This window comes from Scyliorhinus canicula, chromosome 10, assembly GCF_902713615.1.
Source record: "Scyliorhinus canicula chromosome 10, sScyCan1.1, whole genome shotgun sequence".
Classification (NCBI taxonomy): domain Eukaryota; kingdom Metazoa; phylum Chordata; class Chondrichthyes; order Carcharhiniformes; family Scyliorhinidae; genus Scyliorhinus; species Scyliorhinus canicula.
In genome coordinates this window covers 169,268,119-169,291,417 of record NC_052155.1, presented here as the reverse complement: position 1 = coordinate 169,291,417, position 23,299 = coordinate 169,268,119, and the positions used below count along the sequence as shown (strand labels likewise).

General features: G+C 49.3%; 1 protein-coding gene across 4 annotated transcripts in view; it reads left to right on the top strand.

Moving 5' to 3' along the window:
- The first annotated feature begins 3,093 nt into the window (after positions 1 to 3,093).
- LOC119972762 (regulator of G-protein signaling 22-like) overlaps positions 3,094 to 23,299 on the top strand; it is a 142,011-nt gene continuing 121,805 nt past the window's right edge. For all 4 annotated transcript variants that reach the window (XR_005462150.1, XM_038810088.1, XM_038810089.1 and 1 more), the window contains exons 1-3: positions 3,094 to 3,759; positions 4,864 to 4,892; positions 13,971 to 14,033. Coding sequence is in view for 3 of the 4 variants with exons in the window: in XM_038810088.1 (XP_038666016.1) it covers positions 3,720 to 3,759; positions 4,864 to 4,892; positions 13,971 to 14,033 (132 nt within the window). In the remaining variant the exon portion in view is untranslated. The remainder of the gene's footprint in view (positions 3,760 to 4,863; positions 4,893 to 13,970; positions 14,034 to 23,299) is intronic.

The following is a 23,299-nucleotide window of genomic DNA, read 5'->3' as shown; positions in this document are numbered from 1 at the left end:
TATCCGACCCAACCTCTCCTTAACCGAATCTGATCAGCTACTTTAATGTGCGTCTCCTGCAGCATTACCACACCCGCCTTCAGTCCCCTGAGATGCGCGAACACGCATGCCCTCCTGACCGGCCCATTGAGCCCTCTTACATTCCAGGTGATCAGTCTAGTTGGGGAGCTCATCGCCCCCCCCCCCCCCCCCCCCCCCTCCAATTCTCCGATCAGCCATCCCCTCTCTTGGGCCAGTCACCAGCCTGCCCCGCGCCTCCACCGGCCCGCCCCCAGCCTCCGCCCCCAACCTCCTCTCTGTCCCTCAGCAACAGTCCCTCCCTCATCAGCAGAACATCCCCCCCCCCCTCCCCTCGTAACAGCACTAAATAAATCAACCCCTTCGATATCTGTTCAGCCCACACTACACTTCTGTAAGCTAGCCCACCCAGCTAGCTTGGTGGCCTTCGCCCCTGGCGCCAGACAATCTCCCACCTATTGCCCCTCTTCCCCGCCCCCCCCCCCCCGCTCATACATACATATTCAAATTAAAAAAAATCCCAACACAATTGTCCGACAGAGATTTTTAAAAACCCTAGTTGAACTCTAACAAAGGAAAAGGTCAAGCAAAAGATCCAGCATCTGAACAAACACACCACCACCCCCCAAGTGTGCAAATGCAAACTTTTACCTCGCTCAACTCTGCAGCTGGTCCCAGATCCATACAGCAGGCATCACACATAATGTTGAAAAAAAATATACGCAAGAAACAAGAAACTTTTTCTTTGCAAAACATAAACGCTACAGCCAAATTCCAAGTTCAAAGTTCTCATCCGACACCAGTCTTTTCCTTTTCGCGAGGTCCAGTGCTTCCTCGGGCGACTCAAAATAGAAATGTTGCTCCTCGTATGTGACCCAGAGGCGGGCCGGGTACAACAGCCCGAACTTCACCTTTTTCTTGAAAAGGGTCAACCTGATCTGATTGAATCCCGCTCTTCTCCTGGCCACCTCCGCACTCAGGTCCTGATAGATCCGTAGGATACTGTTGTCCCACTTGCAGCTCCGTGTCTGCTTGGCCCACTGTAAAACACGCTCCTTATCCAGATATCTGTGGAATCTCACCACCATTGCCTTCTGGGGGTCTCCCATTCGCGTCTTCCTCGCGAGTGCTATGTGAGCCCTGTCCACCTCCAAGGGTCGGGGGAATGCCCCATCCCCCAGCAGCTTCTCGAACATGGCTGCTAAGTATGCCCCAGCGTCCGCTCCTTTGGATCCCTCCGGGAACCCAACCATTCTCAAGTTCTGCTGGCGGGATCTATTCTCTAGGTCCTCCACCTTCTCCAGGAGCCTTTTCTGCTGGTCTCTCAGCATCCCCACCTCCAACTCCACCGCTGTTTGATGTTCCTCCTGGTCAGCCAGTGTAGCCATCTTGGATGGCCACTTCCAGAATACAAATGGACGCTCACAAAGAATGTAGGGAACTGTGGACAATGTTAGGAAAACAAGCAGGCACAGTGCCTGAATGTATATTCGGGACGTAGTTACCAGACGGAATCGAAACTCTGGGTCGATTAGCATATTGATGGCCCATCTCCGGGAAACAAAGGACTAACACTCAGGTAGTTGATACTGTTGCAGACATCCCGGCGTCAGTTCCCCAAACCGAAAGCACAAACAAAGCCAGGTCAACGGCCACCTAAGACACGCCCAGCCATCAGAGCACCCACCCCTTTATTGGTCAAGATCAATACCAGTGATCAAGAAGCGGCCCAATTAATTGGGGCCAAGTTTAAGGCCCGCCTAAAAGCGCGCGAAGCCCCTCCAGGTATAAGAAGGAACCCGCACGAGAGATTTGCTCTCTTGGAATTGGCTCTCAAAGCGGAGAGACCCTTCCACCAGCACCACCAGACGCAAGTAAGTTCAAGGTCAACGCTCGCTAACAGACGGACGACCTTAGCTGTTTTCCTGTATCTCTTCGAACCCAACAGCCTCAGATCCGAACAACGGCCATTGTTCCTCTGACTGAGTGGGCACCCGAAGTTAAGTATAGGTGTTAGATTTAGAGATAGTTTAGTTTGTAGTACTTTGTGCATATGTAGATCCTACTGTGTGTGTAAATAAATAGTATTGACTTTGAACTAACTAACTGGTGTATTAGATCAGTATTCGGGTTTGAACCTTGTGGCGGTATCGAGAGATACCTGGCGACTCTAAGTGTAAACATAATTAGGACTAGGGAAGGCGACCATACGGACCGCCATATTTATAACCAAGTAAACAGAGCAAATCCAGTACTTTCTGGATCGCCCGATCTTGTGCATCCAATCTAAGTTCCAGCCGCGAAATTACCTCTTTAATCGGGTCCACGCAGTCCTGCTTCTGCCTGGCAAAGCCCTCCTGGATAACTTGAATCAACTGCTCCGTTGACTGCTGGGTCGACAAGCCAGAGGTCTGGTCCTCCACCATGCTGTCTCCCGCTGCAGCTTCAGCACAAGCCTTCTCTGTCTTTCTGTTTCTGCCTTTACGAGTACTTCTAGTCCACCTCTCCATGCACCGATGTGGGAATTCATTTCACAATTGCCCCTCTCATCAATTTTTCAAATCAAGTCCAGTAAAAAATCGGGGGGAAAAAATCTAAAAGTCCGACCTGAGCGGGAGCCACCAAATGTGCGACTTACTCCTTCATAGCCGCCACCGGAAACCTGTTGTGTCCCCAATGGCCTTCTTGAGCTAGAAAAGCAACACACTGAGGATGCTGGAAATCTGAAATAAAAACGGGAAATGTTGAAGCGTCTCAGCAAGTCTGGCAGCACCCTCTGAAATTTAAACAGAGTTAACAGTTCCGTCCTCGCCCTCTCCCCCAGGTTTTCTTAGCCTTCTGATGTACCTTGTTGGATCTGATACAGCAGAGAACCACCACATTCAAGCATCAGATGGCGCTACCGAAAACTCAGCCAACCTGTTCCTCTGTAACATATTTCCCAATCTTTGTTACTCTACCCGTGTGACCATAAATCCGTTTCAGAATTCGAAACGGGGCGGAGTCGCTAATAAGAAAAATCAAAGCAGCAGAACGAACATTTGTTTCACTGGACTATGCATTTCCATTGCATGCATTTCTACTCGGGTTATTTTTGTTGTTCTTTAACTTCCCCTCTGGTTAAAACAACAAAGGCACGTTCTGCTGATTTGCGTTATGTTTCCTTTATGACGTTCGTGGCTGATGTTCTCTCCGCAACAAACAAAAAAGATCCTGGAGCTGATTTCCCAGCAGATCAGATAGTGTCCCTGGGAGCAGACCAAAAAAAATTAAACCCCAGCACTTCAGGTGGACAAAAAGGAGACGGCGAGACCCAGGAAAGCTTTGTATCTAAGTGATAGATCACGGATTGTGGGAGTATTGTTTGTCTAGTTCATGCCTGAGGATTTTTTTGTGTGTCTGCAGCTCCCTAGCAACCCAGGTCGCCACAAAAAGCACTTTGTCCCCCCTGGGTCTGACAGTAAATGCTGCCGGCCTGAAAGTTAACCAGCAACTAATCTGCTCCCCCCCCACCCTGTGCCTCAGCTCTTATAGCTAGGCAGCTCCGATACCCCGAATGAGCAGCTGAAATCGGGCCCTCTCTGACCTGGAATCGCTGCGCAGGGAAGCCTCCATCCAGCCCAAGGGATAAGGTTACAGCCATCGGTCCTGATATCAACGCTTTCGACTCGGAATTTCTCTTCTGGAACCACACTGTGCCGATGGAGCAGGGGAACAGACACGCAGGCAGGCTAACCACTGGTACGTGGGCAGAGAATGGATCAGTTGGTAGCATGCCTGCCCGTAAGCTGCAATGTCCCGGGTTCAAGTCCCACTCCAGGACTTACTCGCCACGGGAAGTGATGCCTCAGAAAGCTTGTAAAGCCGCTACAAATGGTGTATGAAGATATGCTCACACTCCTTCAATATAGGAGTGAGGGTGATCTAATCCAGTTGTTAAGGTGCTCTAATAAGAAAATAGACAGGGATTTGCCCTCTGCATGCCGCAGTCTTATTTAAATGTTAGGGCAAGCGTTTAACTTAACGCATGGGTTCATCTACAACATAGAACATACAGTGCAGAAGGAGGCCATTCAGCCCATTGAGTCTGCACTGACCCACTTAAGCCCTCACTTCCACCCTATCCCCGTAACCCAATAACCCTTCCTAACTGTTTTGGACACGAAGGGCAATTTATCATGGCCAATCCACCTAACCTGCACGTCTTTTGACTGTGGGAGGAAACGGAGCACCCGGAGGAAACCCCCACAGACACGGGGAGAACATACAGACTCCTCACACAGTGACCCAGCGGGGAATCGAACCTGGGACTCTGGCGCTGTGATGCCACAGTTTTGCCTACTCTGAAGTGGGGGGGGGGGGGGGGGGGGTAATTGTAATGCATTATTTAATTTTTAAAAAATTTAGAGTACCCAATTATTTTTTTTCCCAATTAACGGGCAATTTAGCATGGCCACTTAACTTGCATATCTTTTGGGTTGTGGGGGTAAAACCCACACAGAGATGGGGAGAATGTGCAAACTCCACACGGACAGTGACCCAGGGCCGGGATTCGAACCCGGGTCCTCAGCGCCGCAGAACTGTTTTTGTTAAATTGCCTTAGGTGTCAAGTGAAATGTGTAAGTGGTTGCAGCATTTGTTTCTTCAAAGTGATTGGTGGGTGAGTTCAGTTTGAGGAACTCTGGCCAAGGGGAAATGGCTACTTCTTGGGGATGGAGCTGTTGAGATTTGGTTTTCTGAGTGGGTATCTGTTGCCAACCTGGAAGTGTTTTACGACGGTCATTTTAATTGACCCCCGAGGATGTCATTGTTAAACACCTCACCACGGGATTCTTTGTTTTTCAGAACCTCCTGATGTAACAGCAGATGACTTTGTAAGTAGACCAGTGTGAGTTGAGGGTGAAATTGGGGATGTGTTGAGTTGAGTGAGTCATTCTCCTCCTCCCGCGCGGCCCCACAAGTTTCTTTGTAATTAGAATCATAGAATTGACAGTGCAGAAGGAGGCCATTCAGCCCACTGAGTCTGCCCTAAGAAAGGGCACCCTACTTAAGCCAATGCCTCCACCCTATCAACGTAACCCAGTAACCCCACCCCACCTTTTTGGACACTAAGGGGTAATTTAGCATGGCCAATCCACCTAACCTGCACATCTTTGGACTTGTGGGAGGAAACCAGAGCACCCAGGGGAAAAGCACAGAGACACGGCGAAAAAGTGCAAACTCCACGGTCACCTGAGGCTGCAATTGAACCCAGATCCCTGGAGCTGTGAGGCAGCAGTGCTAACCGCTGTGCCGCTCCCTTAGAAATAGAATGCTTGGGCCTAACTGGCAGAATGCGTGGAGAGAGAAGCAGAGTTAACGCTTGGAATCCATCAGAAGTGTCCTACCAACTGGAAACTTTGTTTCTCACTCCAGAGATGTTACAGATGATGATCCATTCCAGAGCTGCTGAGTTCTCCTCCCCCCACCCCCCTAGCATTTTTCTCCTTTAATTACAAATTTTCAGCACCTGCTGTGTTTTGCTTTTATACCAAGTTTTTGTTCGTCTCCTCTGTTGACCACTGTTAAAAATGTAGCGTTTCAACCTAAAATTCATATTTCCCTCCTGGCTGAATAGTTTAATGCTCGTCATTTTAATTGGTTTTAACTAAAATGGAAACCTGCGTTTTAAATTGCTGACTTTAAAGCTTTGCTTACAGAAAGAACGTTACAGAAATACAACATGTTAAATCAGGCTGTTTTAGTCTTTTTTTTAAGCAGTTCAGGATAAAACTACGCTCAGGGAGACGGCATTTCGGTGATGCATCATTCTGGTCTGGTTTAGTTGTAAAGCAGTAGCATTTTATATAAAAAGGTCCCAGCAAATTCCAATTTTATATTTTACTCCTAAAACATTGACCGATCACACAATGTGCATCGGAACATGAAAATGAAGCAGCTAGAGTATAAATGAGCCAAAATAGCAGACTAGTTACATGTTGTTGAAACCTACAGGGCGTGATTCTCCGCAAATGCGGCGAGTCGTAAAGGCTGCCGTGAAACTGGCCATGTTTCACGGCAGCCTCCGCGCCCCCTCCCGGGACCCGATTCTCCCCCCCCCCCCCCCCCCCGGGCGGGGCTAGTAGCGGGGCCCCGTGAAGCCCGGCATCGCGGGCTTAGCGACCGTCGCTAAGTCCGCGTGCCAAGCGTCACGCCGGCTGATGCACACGATGACATCATCCGCGCATGCGCGGGTTGGACGGCTCCAACCCACGCATGCGCGGATGACGTCATCATGCAGACGCGTCAAACCCGCGCATGCGCGGGCCGTCATGCCCCTCAGCCGCCCTGCGAACTGATCCTGCGGGGCGGCGGAAGAACAAATAGTGCGCGGGTATCGGACCCGCTGCCCGCGATCGGTGCCCACCGATCGCAGGCCCATGCCACCCTTGGCATGGCCGTGGTGTGGCCATGCCAATCGGTGCCATGGTTGTCCGGGACGGGCACTTTGCGGCCGTTTTCACGAACGCTGAAAGCAGGTGTGATCGGCCGTGAAAACGGCCGTAAACTCCGCGGTATTCGGCCCATCGGCCTGCGGAGAATCGCTGTTCGCCGTAAAAAACGGCGAGCAGCGATTCGTGTCGGGGGCGGTCGGAGGGGGGGGGGCGGAGAATAGCGGGAGGCCGTGAAAATTGTCGGGAAGGCCCTCCCGCTATTCTCCGACCCGTCGTGGGCAGCGGAGAATCGCGCCCACAGTGTATCTTGGCATTGAACATAGGAATCTGACCAGCCTACCCAATTTCATTTGGAGTTTCTGGTTTGATGATCATAACAACCCTTTTCCTTTAGTTATCAAACCTCAAGAGGTCGTGGACAACCAGGGACTTCCATTGGATTGGTCCATATGATTCTGGGCAAAGTACTGCCTTTTGCAGCATGCCTGACCAGGAAACACTCCCACACTTAACCCCTTGCCATCAGGCATTTCGGAGGGGTGTCCAGGCTGATAATCAACTTGTCTGACCACATTATGAACACCCCTTCCTTGAACCCAAAGTTTCTGTTCCAGTGATTGGGACAGTACCGATGCGTCACAACGCCTCCTGTTATACAATACTTTGTAAATATAAACAAAACAGACAGAGATCTTATTCCTTACCAGAATTCATACAATTGGATGTATGACCCTATATCTGTTATGGCCACCAATCTATTGACAAGGACTCTTATATTTTTATTTGAAATGGAAGTGCCCTGACATGGCGATTGTAATGTCGGAAAATATCCCAAACACTTTACAAAGGCAAAGTAGAAAGATTAGAGCCCAGCTAAAGAAGGGGATACTGGGGAGGTGACGTAGATTGTACAACATACAGTGCAGAAGGAGGCCATTCGGCCCATCGAGTCTGCACCGACCCACTTAAGCCCTCACTTCCACCCTATCCCCATAACCCAATAACCCCTCCTAACCTTTTTTTTTTGGTCACTAAGGGCAATTTATCATGGCCAATCCACCTAACCTGCACGCCTTTGGACTGTGGGAGGAAACCGGAGCATCCAGAGGAAACCCACGCACACACGGGGAGAACGTGCAGACTCTGCACAGACAGTGACCCAGCGGGGAATCGCACCTGGGACCCTGGCTCTGTGAAGCCACAGTGCTATCCACTTGTGCTATCGTGCTGCCCCTAAACTTTAAAAGCTATTACAAAGGGAGCGTTTAGTGAGGAGGAAATTAAGAGTTTGAAGGGTTTAGCAAGGCAATTCCACGAGAGAAGGAATGACCTACATGTCTGTAGTTCAGTTACCAATGGTGGGGCACAAGGAAGGTGAAAGCAGATCTTTCAGCATGTTAGGTCACAATTTACTTATTTGAGAGGCAGATGAGCTCTTTTAAATATCTACCCATTTAACAAAGGGACCAGCATCTGTTGGGTAAATTACGTTCCATTGGGGGTTTTTTTTGAAAATACTTTTGTTGGAATTTTTGCACTTAATATGAAAACTTTACAGAACACTATAGAAACAATAACAACACCAACACAAATATCACAAGCTGCCACCGCATCTGTGACAGTCATCCTAGTTCTATCATTTCCCTACAATTTTTACATTAACAGAGTTGTTCTTATTGGAACTTTAACGTTTAGCAATAAACATTATACACCACTTTACATCTGTATATGCAATTGCTATCAGGATTCTTGTAATCGTTTATAATTACATTCATTCTGCTGGGGGGGGGGGGGGGGGGGGGGGGTGAGGGTTTGCGGGGAGGATGTCCTGTTCCCTCCTTGAGTTCTTGAGGGGGGTTAGGATGGTCCGCCTTCCTGGTTTGGCACATGCATGCAAACAGGTCTGCAAAGAGGTTTGTGAACTTCTTCCACATGCCGTGGAATCTCTCCTCGGACCCGCTTATCGAGAATTTTATTTTTTTATAGTTGCAGGGACTCAGCCAGGTGTGAGAGCCACTCCGGGGTCCTGGGTGGCATTGCCGACTTCCAGCCGAGCAGAAATCTCTGCCTGGCCATCAGTGCGGCAAAGGCCAGGGCGTCCACCCCCTTCCCTGCCCAGAGCTCTGGATGCTCTGACATTCCGAAGACCGCCACAGATGGGCATGGCTCCATCTCGATCCCCACCCACCTTGGACATGGCCTCAAAAAAGGCGGTCCACAACTCCAAGTCTGGTGCAGGGTCAGAACACGTAATTGCGGCTGGTTGCCCCCCCCCCCCCCCCCCCCCCCCCCGACACCCTCGCACCTATCCTCCCTCTCCGGGAAGAACCTGCTCATACGAGTCTCAGTAAGGTGTGCTCTGTGCACCACCTTGAGCTGCATCAGGCTTAGCCCGGCATAGGAGGTGGAGTTGATCTTGTGCAGCGCCTCGATCCAGGCGAAATAGGGGAAATCCCTATTTCCATGCATAGCTCCTCCTCCCATTTCTGTCTGCTCTCGTCCAGTGTTTCATTATTACATTCATATGCACTCTACCTATTTCATTCAACAAAATGGACACGTTGCACCCAATTTCTATCCCATTATGTCTTATCTGCAACCTCACCCAATTTGCAGATTCACGCGCACACTTTAGGCAAGGATCACACGGTAGCAGCAGATACCCTAGATGGGCTTCTCTTCCTTGGCTCTGGAAGACCAAGGCCATGCTGAAGTGGTGCTAACTGTGCTGAAGTATCAAGGATAACTTCATTGCTCTAATTACAGGGGCGTGATTCAGTGGCCTCATTGCACTCGAGTGAGAGCTTGAGAGCTCTTCACCCACAGACAAAGAGCCCGGGGGAACTGGGCTGGCTGCCCCTGTGCTCAGAGAGGGTTGGGAGGGGGGCAACCGGGGGGTCCAGCCTCGGGCCGGGAGGGCCACCTTGGTGGGGGGAGGGCATCGGAACTGGTGGAGATGGCTTCTGCTGGGGGGGGGGGGGGGGGGGGGAACTGCGCATGGCTACACCATGTCAACCCCTGGATAGTATGTACCCATTATGGGGGCAACCCTAGTCCCTGCCTGTCTGCCCCACCAACAACATATAACTCCCAGTGACCGTGGAGGCCTCTGGCCCTGCAGCTGAAGACTATTCCTAATAAGGAATTGGCAATCGTAGTTAAATGAGCACCTCACACACCCCAGATGGATTTGCGTGGGTAAAATGCCACACAGGATGTGGGGCTTATTGCCGAGCATCGCAATCGTGATGCCTGGATACGTTACTGAAGACTGGGAGGCAAGACCACAGACCCAGCAACCAACATCCGAACACCCAGGGGAAGGGCCCCAGCCCTGGGGGCATATCCTTGGCCGGATGATGGGGGAGTGCAATGGGGAGGGGACTCACGCCCGGTCCAGGTAACATGATGCTCGGGTGTCTGGGTGCAGGTGTGGGGGTCCGGTAAGCAAGGGCCCCCGCTGCAGCTGCCGTGCGTGGGCAGGTGTGAACGGTGGGGTGGAGCAATGGGGAAATGGAAGGTCCCAAGGTATAAGACATCACTGGTTGATAGTCTCACACCCTCTCCCAATTCCTTACAGGCATTGAACGGTATGGACGATATTTCGGATTCCACAGGACTTGCCCTAGTGATGTTGCTGGCAGCCAGGTGCCGGAGAAGGCAGCGGCGACAGCAGCAGCATCGTCAGCAGAAACTCAAGGCGGCGGCCCGGAACAGGGCCCTGCCTCACACGCTGAGGACCCGGTCACCCATCAGGCCAGGGTGAGACCCAGAGGGGGAGGCCCGTGACGGCCCAGGGTGTACAAGCATCTCTGGTCTTTTAAGCAGATGACGGACAGCGCATGCCGCAGGAGGCTCCGCCTCAACAAGCAGAATGTGTGGCACCTGTGCCTTGTCCATGTGGACTTGGCACCATGTGGAGGAGGAGGACACCAGCTCCCGGTGGCCGTAAAGATCACAGCAGCACTGAACTTCCGTACCTCAGGATCATTCCAGGGCTCGAGCAGGGACTTGTGTGGGATCTCACAAGCTACAGCCCACAGGTCATGGATGCCCTATTTGCCCAGGCGACAAACGGTATAAACTTTGACATGGACTAAGGACAACAAATTACCCCCTGTCCAGGGGCTAGTAGATAGCATGCATGTCGCCCGGCCACCAGGAAGTGCCCTACGTTAACAGGAAGGAGTTCCACTCCCTGAACATCCAGCTCACGTGCAACCACCACCTGAAGATCATGCACGTGTGTGCTTGCTTCCGATGGAGTGTGCACAACAGTTACATCCTGAGGCAGTCAGACATACCCGCCCTCTTCGAGGACCACCCCAGGATGTCTGTTGTCCCTTGGGAGATAAGGAGTACCGGCTTAGGACCTGGCTGATGATGCCAGAAGGAGGCCGGTGACCGATGTGGGGACCCAATACAATGAGGCTAATGCAGCCACCGGGGCTGTCATTGACGGTGCATTGGTCTGCTCAAAATGCAGTTCCAATGCCTCAACCACTCTGGTGGTGCCTTGCAGTACACCCCCCAGAGGGTCGCCCACTTTGTGGTGGTCTGCTGTGTCCTCCACAACCTGGCACAGCAGTGGGGCGACGTACTGGAAGAGGAGGAACATGTGGCAACAAGCGAGGGGGAGGATGACAAGTAGGCGCCGGACCAGAAGGGTCTAGGACGATCGCAGGGAGGAACCGGGGGACCAGCTGGAGCACAGGCGGCAGCAGCGAGTGTCAGGGAGGCCCTCGTCATCTCCTGCTTCATGGAGGACATGGCCTAGTACGTCATCGCTATACCACCGCCCCCATTTCCCACACTCCCAGAGTCTGTGTAACACAATCCATGGTGCTGGAACTGTCAGCACTGCCAGCGTGTCACTTTCAAGGACAATGCAGTGATGATAACCTGCAAAGAGCTGATGCCGGTGTTCCTCAATCTGTGCCATAGTCTGACCCCTGCCTGTATCTTGGGGGGGAGAGGGGGGAGGCATGGGTGAGCCACGGCAGGGTGATGAGCAGGCACAGGGTCAGGCACATTCCCGGAGGGTGGGGGAGGTGGGTCACCCGTGCGGCCCAGTGTCGGTTGTTGATCTTCTTGCGGCACTGGGTGCCGATTCTCCTGGTGACGTTGACGGACGCTGCCACTTGCTCCCACGCGGCACTGGCTGCCCTGTGGTTTACCCTCTGGGACCCTCGGGGGGAAGAGGACATCCCTCCTGGCCTCCACCACCTCTCGGAGCTTCCCCAGGCCTGCATCCCCGAATCGTGAGGCCAGTCATCTTGTTGCCATGGTTGCGAGCTGTGTGGGGTTGGCTGCGTACGGGCAGTTTATGTACTGCTCCAGCTTTTTGGCGGGGGGGAGGGGGGGGTGGTGGGGGGCTGGCGAGCGTGGCCCCAGTGAATCAGCTGGCGGGCCTTCATTTGCGACGAGAAGCCCTTGGGCCTCATTAATTAACGTTGGATTGCGGTGCCGGCCTTGCCGCTCTGAGCATCATGAAGCTCCCAGCAGTTCCCCCTCGCTACCACATTCGGAAACTTTTTCATTGAACCGCGCCCATAGACTTTCTGAAACAGATTCACTTTTACGCTTACCGTGAGTAGGAATTTTCCAGTTCAAATATGGCTTGTTTGGGGTAAAGCTCCTCAGGATTTTATGCCCGGCCATCTATCGGCTCCCCCCTGACCTCCGATCCCCCCCCCCCCACTGAGTCCGCAGCCGGCACGCCAGCATCCCGACCGGCAACAGGTGGTTAGTTCCACGCCGTCGGGAACTCGGCTGATCGGGAGCGGAGAATTGCTGGGCTGGCCTCTGGCAATGGACCCCCGGCGGCGCGGCGTACTCTGCGGTCACGCCGATTTTCGGGGCCTGGAGTATCGGCGGACCTGTGCCGGACCCGATTAAGGCGTGAAAGTGGATTCTCCGCCCCCGCGCCGACCGTGATTTTGACGCAGGGCTGCGGAGAATCCAGCCCCCTGTCTTTCATTCTGCAATTGGTTCTCGCATAAGTAAATTTTAACCCTTGATTGACTGAAAAGCAGTTCCAAAGACCAGTTTTACAGCCAATTAAAACACCAATAGGGCAAAGAATCTAGAATCAATAAGTACTTAAGATCCCCTTGTAGCCTGCCAGGGTAATAGGCGTACTCAAAGATCAAAAACCATAAGCAAAAATAATATTTATGAATGGACACAGCAAGAGTGCATACTATTTATTGAGGATGAAAATCCTTGCAAGCAGATTTATCTGTATCTTCTGTTCCTGAAGCCATGAAAACTGATTTTTATCTTCAGTAACTGGGTAGTAATCTGGCAGTACAGATTGCAGCCAATGACATGCAAATCATCAGGGTCTGTAAAGGATGAGAAGCTGCGTCTTGCTAGATTACTAATCTACCAGTGACAACAAACATCTAGCTGAGTTATGATCTGGAATGCACTAGCTGGGCGGCTGGATGAAGCTGTTCAATGAGTATACGCTTGGAAAACGAAATATTTACAGGGCAAAGTAGAAAAGGCAAGGGAGTGGGGCTACTTGGTAATGCGCGATCAATGAACACAGAAATGAAGGAGTAGTCCAAATCGAAGGCTTTAATCTACAAGAAGTGTGCCCAGCAGCATGAGTACAGAAAGAACGATGGCTGCTGGGAAACACGGGTTCTTATACTCCGCCTCGTAGGTGGAGCTACCTTCCTCTCGACCAATGAGAAGACAACACTTTGGCCAATGGGCAGCGAGCCTTCCACACCAATAGCAGCTTACACTCCCAGGTACCGTAGTACCGCTAGTCATACTACCACCTTTGGACAGCCCTTTCAAAGTGTTGGCTTCAGCACAACGGGCTGCTGATCTCCTGTGTTGTATGATTCAATGACCCTCTCGTTTGCTGTCCACTGAAGACATTGGGCGGGATGTTCCGGCCCTGCATGCCGCAGGGAATCACCTGGTCCCACCGAAATTCAGTGGACTGTTGGCCGGCCTGCTGCATCCCCCTGTGGCGGATCCAACCACGATGGGACTGGAAAATCCCAGCCATTGTTATCAATAAAAAGTTGACAAAATGGCTCTGGAAACACATCAAATATTTTGAATGCCATCCTGATTTACGTACGAAAGCTTTCCTCTTTGTACTGCCAGTGAAGTGAGATGTTTTATTTGCAATAAAAATGGCGCACCGAGGACACTCTTAAGTTAGTATTAGTTGCTAAATGCTGGGGGCAGTATTAACACTAACTACATCTGAAGGTGCTTGACATTGATGCCAATTTTCTCTGTATTTTTTTTTTGTATACGTGCCCCGCCACAGAGATTCCAAAAGGTAGGAAACTGTTCATTTTCCCAGCAATGATGGCTCATGTCTGGATACGCAAAAAAATTGTCCCTCGGAGGAAGATTGCATTTTGAAAGCGGAATTTAACCTCTCAGAGCTATCTTTTTAAAACATTTTGAGAAAGGCTGTGGTCTGTAGTTTGCAACATTACGAAGGTTGGAAAGATTAATCACACCCCTTTTTTTTAATTCTAGGAAGAGTACCTGCTAACAGATAACCTAATGGTGGACTATTTCAATATGTTTCTCAGTTTGCTGGTAAGTGGTTACTTGATTAAATACAATGAAACATGTGTAAACAGGCAATAGCAGAAAATGGACACCCGGAAAAAAAAAAGATATTTATTGAGACACAAAGAATTTATATGGTAAAGTATACACAATGGCCTCCACACCATGACCTCATTTTCTTAGAACTCTGAAATGATGGATTATGGACTGCCTTCTAAAAGCAGAGCACCATGTTACAACTTGAAACAGGCAGGCCAGCACAAAGCTGCAGTGAATTATTTGAAGGAAAGGACTGTTGCAAAATGGTGAGCTCCTTACCCAGCATTCATGGAGGTAGAGAAACCATCCGTGTCTCTGGCATTTTATATTGCCATGTCTCTGTCCCAGAGATAGAACATTTTCTCTGTGAACATTGCTGTTTCTTTCAAAATACCCGCTACTTCATCGCGCCGACCTGCATGTACGCACCTCACCAGCCTCCCAAATCAAGGAATGTGCGTGTGATCCCGGAGGGGCGCCATCCTTCCCCAGCACTGCATTCATTTATTCTTTCAGCTCCTGATTCTTTGACCATATTTTTTAATGTGTTGACGATGGACCTGCTTCTTTGCGGAGTTTTGGCTTTGTGAAGAGGTGGCTGACTCTCGCAGCTCCTTCTGTCCCTCTACTGCCCTGCAATGTGAGGGATGGGCCTGTGAGTCCCTCATTTGCCAGTCTGTTTCTCTGCAGATTCACTGTTCACTGTGACCTGTGATTGTATTTCCTCCCAAAGGTTCTCCCCGATCCTGATACTTGCCTTTTCCAGCTTCAGTCCATCAGCCCCAGTCCTTATCCTGTGACTGCCTTAATGCTGGTTGGTAGAGCCACAATTCATCACTGGAGTTGCACTGTTCTGAGTGGGACTGGATTGAAATGAAACCAGAATTTAAACTGCAAAAATGTTAAGTGAACAGAGTGGAACACTGGTGTTTGGGAAACAAATTCATACCATTGCAATGGCTGATCACAATTTCCGCTGTTGCTTCAAGTTTGTTGGAACTTTCTTTATGCAACGCACATAACCATTTTGAAAATGAGGACAGCTGATGTCTAAGTTACAAGGTTCACTGTAGTAATACCAGTATAATTATCTGTAATCTGAAGATTGTTATTGATACAATGTGACAAAAAGGATTTATTTTGTTCAATGAAAGTTGCATGAATTGACCAACTCCCTTTGAATACATTGTAATTGCAGAATGCGGTTTTCTGAATCCTATAACCCTACCTCAATAATATGTGGGTTTTTTTGCAGGTTTGCTGTAGATTTTACAAAATTATACTTTTTCTGAACAGGACTGTGGTATCTGGCTCCTTTAAGATGTGACAGGGTCACATGCTGTATTTTTTGGCAGGACTAACGAGGCGAGGGATTATACAATGAATGGTAGGCCCATCGGATGTACAGAAGAATCCCTGAAGACTGCAGTACAGGTCAATAAGGTGGTTATGAAGACATATTGGATACTTGCCTTTATTAAATGAGGCATGAAATATGAGAGCAAGGAAGTTATGATGGAGCTGTATAAAAGCTGGTTAGGCCAGAGTGAGTACTGTGTGTAGTTCTGGTAGCCACACTATAGGAAGGAAGTGGTTGCACCAGAAAGGTTGCAGACTAGATTCACCAGGATGTTTCCTGGGCTGGAAAGTTTTCAGCTATCAAGAGACTGGGGATATTTTCCTTGGCAGCAGGTTGAGGTGTATAAAATTGAGGGGCATAGATCGATAGAGTGAATAGAAAGGAGCTTTTCCCCCTTAGCGGAGGGGTCAATAACCAGGGGGCATAGCATTTTAAGGTAAGGAGCAGGAGGTTTGTAGATGTGAGAAATAACCTTTTCACCCAGAGGATGGTGGGAATCTGGAATTCACTGAGATGGGAACGGTCAACATTTAAGAAGTGTTTAGATGAGCACGTGAAGTGCCATAGCATACAAGGCTAAGGGCCGAGTGCTGGAAAATGGGATTAGAATAAATGGGTGCTTGATGGTTGGCGCAGGCACAATGGGCTGAACGGCCTCTTCCCATGCTGTAAAGACTCTATGACCTGGAACTAAAGTCTCTATGACCCGGAACCAATCAGGGGACCAGGATGGGGTTCATACGAGCAAGCGCAGGCTTTCACCTCGGGTCGATTCTGGATGCTAACTGGCAACCACAAAGCTGCAAGACACTGTAAGATAGTATCTTGCAAATAAATGTTACTTGGTTCATACCTAGCTGGTGAGCCAAAGTTATTACATTGGCGACCAGGATAAAGCAGAGAATGTGTGGTCCCAAGTCTTTAGCACAAAACCTGTTGAGGTCAAACGTCAGGTTGCAGGGAAAATGGCTCTATTTGGTCTATCAGATCCCTTTTATTCCTCCATTGAAGATTGGACACAGAATATAGAATGCCTATGTCATTATTTTATGGCCAATGGAATTAAGAAGGGTGGGGAAGAGGGCAATCTTTTTCAGCGCATGTGGGGCCCAGGCCTTCAGCCTGATCCACAGCCTCGCGCCCCCGAACATGTCCAATTCTAGTCCATTCACAGAGATGGTGGATTCGGTGAAGGCACACAATCATCCAAAGCCATTTGTCGTCCGGCAGCCTTTTAAGAATTCCACGGGGGAAGCCCCAGGAGACACCATTGCAACCTGTATTGCAAATTGCAGAGCACTGCAACTTCGGGGCCACCTTGAACGATATGCTGTCAGATGCTTAGTTTGTGGAGTTAATAATGAGGCCACCCAGAGAAAACTGTTAGCAGAGACAGATATCAATTTTTAAAAGGCGTTGGAGATCGCTGCCAACGATGGAACGGGTGCGAAATGGTGGCGCAGTTAATCAGCTAGGGCGGGGAGCTGCAGTCAGCAGTGGCGTCAAAAGTGAAGATGCTGGTTTTAAAAGGGAAGCAAATGTCGCAGCAGAGCCAGAATATTTCAGAAAGTGAATGCAACACCAAAGATCAAAGCAGTGTGTTGCTGGTGTGGGGATAATCACTCTCTCCCCAGAGGCTTGCAAATTTAAGGAAGCAGAATGCTATTCATGCCACAGGAAGGGGGCACCAGCGGAAGAGCTAGCCAAGCCTGCTCAGCACTGAAGGCAGAAGCACATCGCAATAGTAGAAGGTTCCCTTCAAATGTTGTGTCCGTTCACTGCAACTTGAAAGTGGGCAAGGTAGCCCCCGTCACAATGGTGCTTTTGGTTAATGATAAACCTAGAGAGATAGAAGTAGACACCGTAACAGGGGAATACAGCCAATTGCAAGAAGGGATTCTGCCTTCGGCTTTATGGAGTACGTCAGCAAAATTGGCGATCTATATGGAAGAGGCACTACCACCATAGCAGTGAGATATCAGCAGCAATCCGCCCAACTCCCACTAATAGTTGTATCAGGCCAAGGACCAAGTGTACTGGGCTGTGACTGGCTCAAAGAAATTACCTTGGACAGAAATCTTTCAAATAAATGGAGGAGGCCTGCTAAACTGGATAAAGGGAAGTACAAATTTGTATTTTGTGATGGGCTCAGGCAAATTAAGGGTCTGCTGGCTAAGATCCATGTCGAGCCAGAGGCAGCCTCATGGTTTTTCAATGCTAGACACATGCTCAGAGCCTTGTTAGAAAAGGTGGAGATAGAATTGAAAAGACTAGAACTGGGAATCATCTGGCCAGTCCAGTTTCCAGAATGGGCAGCCTGCACAGTCAATGTGAAAGATCGACTGCGTCTGTGGGCACTATCGGGCTGTCAAGCTGGACCAGTACCGCATTCCAAAAATAAAAGATTTGTATGTAAGGCTGTAGAAAGTTAGACTTGGACGGCACAATGGCACAGTGGTTAGTATTGCTGCCTCACAGCGCCAGGGGCCCGGGTTAAATCCTGACCCTGGGTGACTCTGTGTGGAGTTTGCACATCCTCCCTGTGTCTGTATGGGTTCCTCCCGGTGCTCTGGTTTCCTTTCACAGTCCAAGGATTTCCAGGTTAGGTTGATTGGCCGTGATAAATTTCCCCTTGATGTCCAGGGATCCGCAAGTTAGGTTACAGGTATAGGGCAGAATGGATTGGTGCAGACGCAATGGGCCAAATGGCCTCCTTCTACACTGTAAGGATTCTATGAGTCATGCGTGTCATCAGCTTGAGTTGGACGATGCTTCCCGAAGTGTTACAATTAACCCACTCAAGGTTTTCTTTCAGTACATGCATCTGCCTTTTGGCATGTCGTCAGCTTGTGCCATATTCCAGAGAACGATGGAAAGTCTGTTGCAAGGATTGCCACGTGTAATAGTGTACCTGTAAGATGAATTGATAACTGGATCGACAGAAGCCAAGCACCTAGCTAACTCGGAAGAGATGCCAAGAATATTAAGAGCCTAGAGTCCACCTCAAGAAGAAGTTACCGGGTAGATGCACATGGGTTTCACCCAAGGAAGACACGGCTAGAACAATAAAGCAGTCACCGGCACCCAAAAACATATCTAAGCTTAAGTCCTCCTTCAGAATGGTGAATAATGATGGGCGTTTTCTGCCAGGCCCCCACGCATGTGTTGCTAAAGAAACACCAGCGTTTGTTTTGGAGGCACTTTGTGGTACTAAACCTCTTGGACGCGTTGCCAGTTTTGGTGCAGCAAGCCAAGTATTGGACTAGCAGAGACCCGCTGTTGTCCAAAGGGAAGCACTGGATGGACCGATGAGCGAGTATCTGAAGAGATGAAGACATAGTATTCGGGAAAACTAATTCAGTCATGAAGACTGCATCATACTCCGTGGAGCAAGTCGTCCCTGCACCGGGGAGTTGCTCTTGGCTGAATTACATAGTGTCCATCCGGGTGTGTAAAAAGGAAATGAAGATGCTCATCAGGAATTAGATTGGAGGTCTGGCACTATGCCTACATCGAGAGGTTAGTAAAGCACCAATCAGTCGGAGTTGCAACAGTTGCCTGCTCAGTCCTTTGGACCCTTGGGAATGGCCTGGTCGGCCGTGTGGTGTCATTTATGGGCCCTGTTTTTGCACCTGATAGATGCCTGTTTGAAATGCAGTCTGCAGTGTTGAATTCCACAGTTGACAAATTGTGCCAGTCTTTTGCATCCCTTGGGATACCTGAAGTAATCCTGTTGGATAATGGAACGGCCATCAGAGGTGGTGAATTTCACCTCCATGCATGGTATAAAGCATATCCGGACTACGCCATACCACCCTGCATCCAATGGACCGGCTGAGCAAGCAGACCAAATCTTCAAAGCAGGTCTTAAAAAGCAATCAGGTATGTCTCTGGAAACTAGAAGGTGTCTCTTCTAGGATACCAGACAATGCTACATTCTATGACCGGAGCGCTACCAGCGGAATTATTGACGGGCTGGAGGTTTGGTGTTCCCAAATTTGCTGGGAAGGGGAGAGAGCAGTCAGAGGAAAAACCACTTCGGGCAACACAACAAAGTCATCTGCAATAAATGAACCAGTGCAAGTCAGAAATTTTGGAAGCTGACCAAGCTGGGTCCATGAGTTGTTGTAGCCAAGTTAGGGCCTCTGTCTTACAAAGTGAAGGTACAGATAGAATTATCAGGAAACAGTGCACCACTTGCGTGGGTGAGTGTTGCTCCCACAGCCAGTACTACAGCCTGAAACCATGTTGCCAGCAGGAAACATTCTTGGTTGTCTGAGTGTGTGAGTCAACCTGTGACAGGAGAGCCTGCCGACTCCAGGGACATGGATGAGGCTGAGTTTCGAATTCCTGAGGAGGTACCTTGCACTTTTCTGCCAGAAAGCTGAAACCACCCGAGAGACTAAAATTTATGATGGGCTGGTTGAATGGGTTAAATGTTTAAATTTATAGTTTACCTGCTATCATTGTGGAGGGGAAGGGATGCCTGTGTCTGTCCCTATTTATTTATCTTTTTTAATATAAATTTAGAGTACCCAATTTATTTTTTCCAATTAAGGGGCAATTTAGCGTGGCCAATCCATCTAGCCTGCACATCTTTTGGGTTGCGGGGGCGAAATCCACGCCAACACGGGGAGAATGTGCAAACTCCACACGGACAGTGACACAGCCAGGATCGAATCTGGGACCTTGGCACCGTGAGGCAACCTTGCTAACCACTTGCGCCACCGTGCTGCCCTGTCTGTCCCTTTTTAAGGGGTGACGAGGGGACCAGGGCGGGGATTCACATGAGCGAACGCAGGTTTTGTCCTCTGATCGATGCTGGACACTGACTGGCAGCCATGAAGCTGTGTGCCGTAAACGTTAGTTGTTTGCTCCCTAGCTGGTGAACCTGGGCACCCTGATGGCACTGCCAAGGTGTCAGGCTGCAGTGCCCAGGTGCCACCCTGCCCAGATACCACCCACCCGGGGGCTTCTGATTGCGTGGGAGATCCCGCCTCTCACGTGTCGTTCCGCCTGATCTCCGTTTGTGGGGACCAGTGCTAAACGAGGCTCGGTTGGGGTCTCCTCGGCGAGGCCGGTAGATCCTGGGTGCTGGTTAGATATGGCATTGGCAAGTCTGGGTCCTGCCCATTGTGGGATCCAGATCACGGTGTCTCCCGAGGCGTAACAACCATCGGCAATCCCGGAACAGGCCTATCACTGGATCTACTGGTTGTGTCCTGATTTGGACAGGACACGGCCTGTACATTGTGCCCTACGTAAATCTACTTGAGCTCAATATGGAGAGTAGAAATTCTCCACGACCTGTTCCACAACCACTTAAAGTGCTAACCTTCAGGAGATATATTTAAATGCGTGCAGCACTTTCCCTAAACAGGATAGCCAACTTTCTAGCTAAACAAAGTCAAGCAGTATAATTAGGAATATGAACTTCGAATCAAGAATGGAGCCCCTGAAATGTATATGCCGAGAACTTAATGTCTGTGTGAGGCATCATTCTGGATGTCTATAGATGTGTCTTTACCAATGTGGCAGCTCTTGCACTTGAGCATTAAAGGAGCATTGTGGTGAATGTAACTCCGTAATTCACACTATTGTATATACATGAGACCATGCATTTGTAAGCGCAGTTGCGTTGCCCGACCACTGGGGGGAGTAGCACTGGGAATGCTTAGGGATTTGTACAGGGCTCCACCCTTGGCTCCGCCCACGACTCCTCCCCCTTGACTGCTGTATAAATACCAATGCTCAGAGCCAGTCGTTCAGTTCATCGAGAGTTCAACGCGGAACAGGCTGGCTCTGTTGTAAGTAGATTAAATCCACTGTTCATATCTTAAAGCACGTGTCTAGTGAATTGATGGTTCCATCAAGTACGTGCATATGTTTGCCATCCTTTTTATGCTTGTAAAATTGGGCACAACCCATTCCAATTTCTAGGTCACCATGTTCTTTTACAAGTATAGGCTGTTAACTAGTAGTGTGGTAACCACAATCACACAAATGTTCATAGTATTGTTGGCAGACAAATCCTAGATCCTACAAAGGCCCACAGTTTGTCATATTCGCAAATGAATGGAAATAGTGATTTTAAACTTTATAATTTGGCCCTTGAGTCTCTGAGGTATGAACATCAGAAACCCACAAAAACAAAAAGTTTAGGTATCTGACTGCTTCAGTCTCTCGGGTCTTGTCTAAACAGGGCCAGCAAATTTGCAGTAGACGCAAAATACATAAAAAGGACAAATAAATCTTGGCTCAATGCTGGAGAGGCTAATTTACAGCGGTGGGAAGTTTATTTTGCCTCCAGCAGAACTGTACACAAATTAGCTGTGCTTATTTAAAAGCGATTACTTACCACTGAACGATTAATTCAGGAAGATTGGGATATGGAGAGGGAGGAGCAGGCACTGTTTATTTCAGTAACCAAGCAGAAAGTACCAAACTGTTCTCGACTCAGGATCATGTATGACCCCATGGCAAACTTTATATTAATCAACCTAGGAATGATACCATTTCAGTGAAGGTAGCTACAAAAGGCCTACCTCCACTATCCATGTGCAGCGTGAAACAATGGGCGGAATCTTTCGGCCCTACCAGCAGTGGGGAACAGGGCAGCTTAACTTGGCGTGAAGCCAAAATTCTGTTCCCCGGCGATGGGATGAATTGTCACAAACCTGTTCTCTGAAGGTTAAAGGTGGGTCAAGCTTCCCGTCGAACCATGTGGAGAAGCCATTTTGTCTGTATTAGCATGTCATGCATGTTCATCAAAAGGCCACCTTGCTGGAAATTAGAATGTTCGCTTTTACAGCTGTATATAAATGGCATGCCTCTTACCTTTGCTAGCCCTTGCTTTTGCCTTCTTGGGGACTGCTTATAACTTCACTCATAGCGAATGCTGACAGGACAAGCTGTGCGCAGCTGGAATTGGAGGGGTGGTGTAAGGTGGAGCAGAGGCTGGACATGGGAGGCAGGCTGTAGGGTAGAGCAGAGGCTGAACATGGGAGGCAGGCTGTACATAGAACATGCAGTGCATAAGGAAGCCATTCAGCCCATCGAGTCTGCACCGACCCACTTAAGCCCTCACTTCCACCCTATCCCCGTAACCCAATAACCCCTCCTAACCTTTTTTTGGTTACTCAGGGCAATTTATCATGGCCAGTCCACCGAACCTGCACATCTTTGGACTGTGGGAGGAGCACCCAGAGGAGAACGTGCAGATTCCGCAGAGACAGTGACACAGCGGGGAATTGAACCTGGGAACCTGGCGCTGTGAAGCCACAGTGCTAGCCACTTGTGCTACCGTGCTGCCCAGATCAGAGGCTGGGCAAGGTGGTAGGCTAAGGGGAAAAGGGAAGGACGCTGTCCGGGTGTCCTTTAAATATGGCGCAAGGATTGTTGAGTCCATGAGGTAACAGTAGGGGTGGGCTGCCTCCGGCACAAGAGCATGATATAAAAGTAATGAGCTGCACAATTTATATCTCTTTATATATGAATCCCCTTTTCTGCATTCAATGTAAAATTTGTAATTCAATTGATTTTCAGGTGCTTGAATTGTGATAATTATTAGTGACTGGAACTTCCTGTTCTCGGTCACATTAACAAGTCCCCACCAACCAGCAAAGAACATTTTGGCAATGATGTGATTTTTCTAAAGCCAAGACAACGATCAGTGGCAATGGCATTGTGCACTTCTAGTCATAAACAATTAAATAATATGATCTGACAGCCCATCCATTGTTACAACACGGGTGCATTCATACCTCTAAGAGAAATGGAATATCTAAAGTACCCAACTGAATTCCACAATAATGATTTCAGTACTTGGTAAAGGAGGAGAGAAATAAAAACAGCATCTGTGCAGAGAGAGAGTTTTAAAAAAAAATTCCAATTA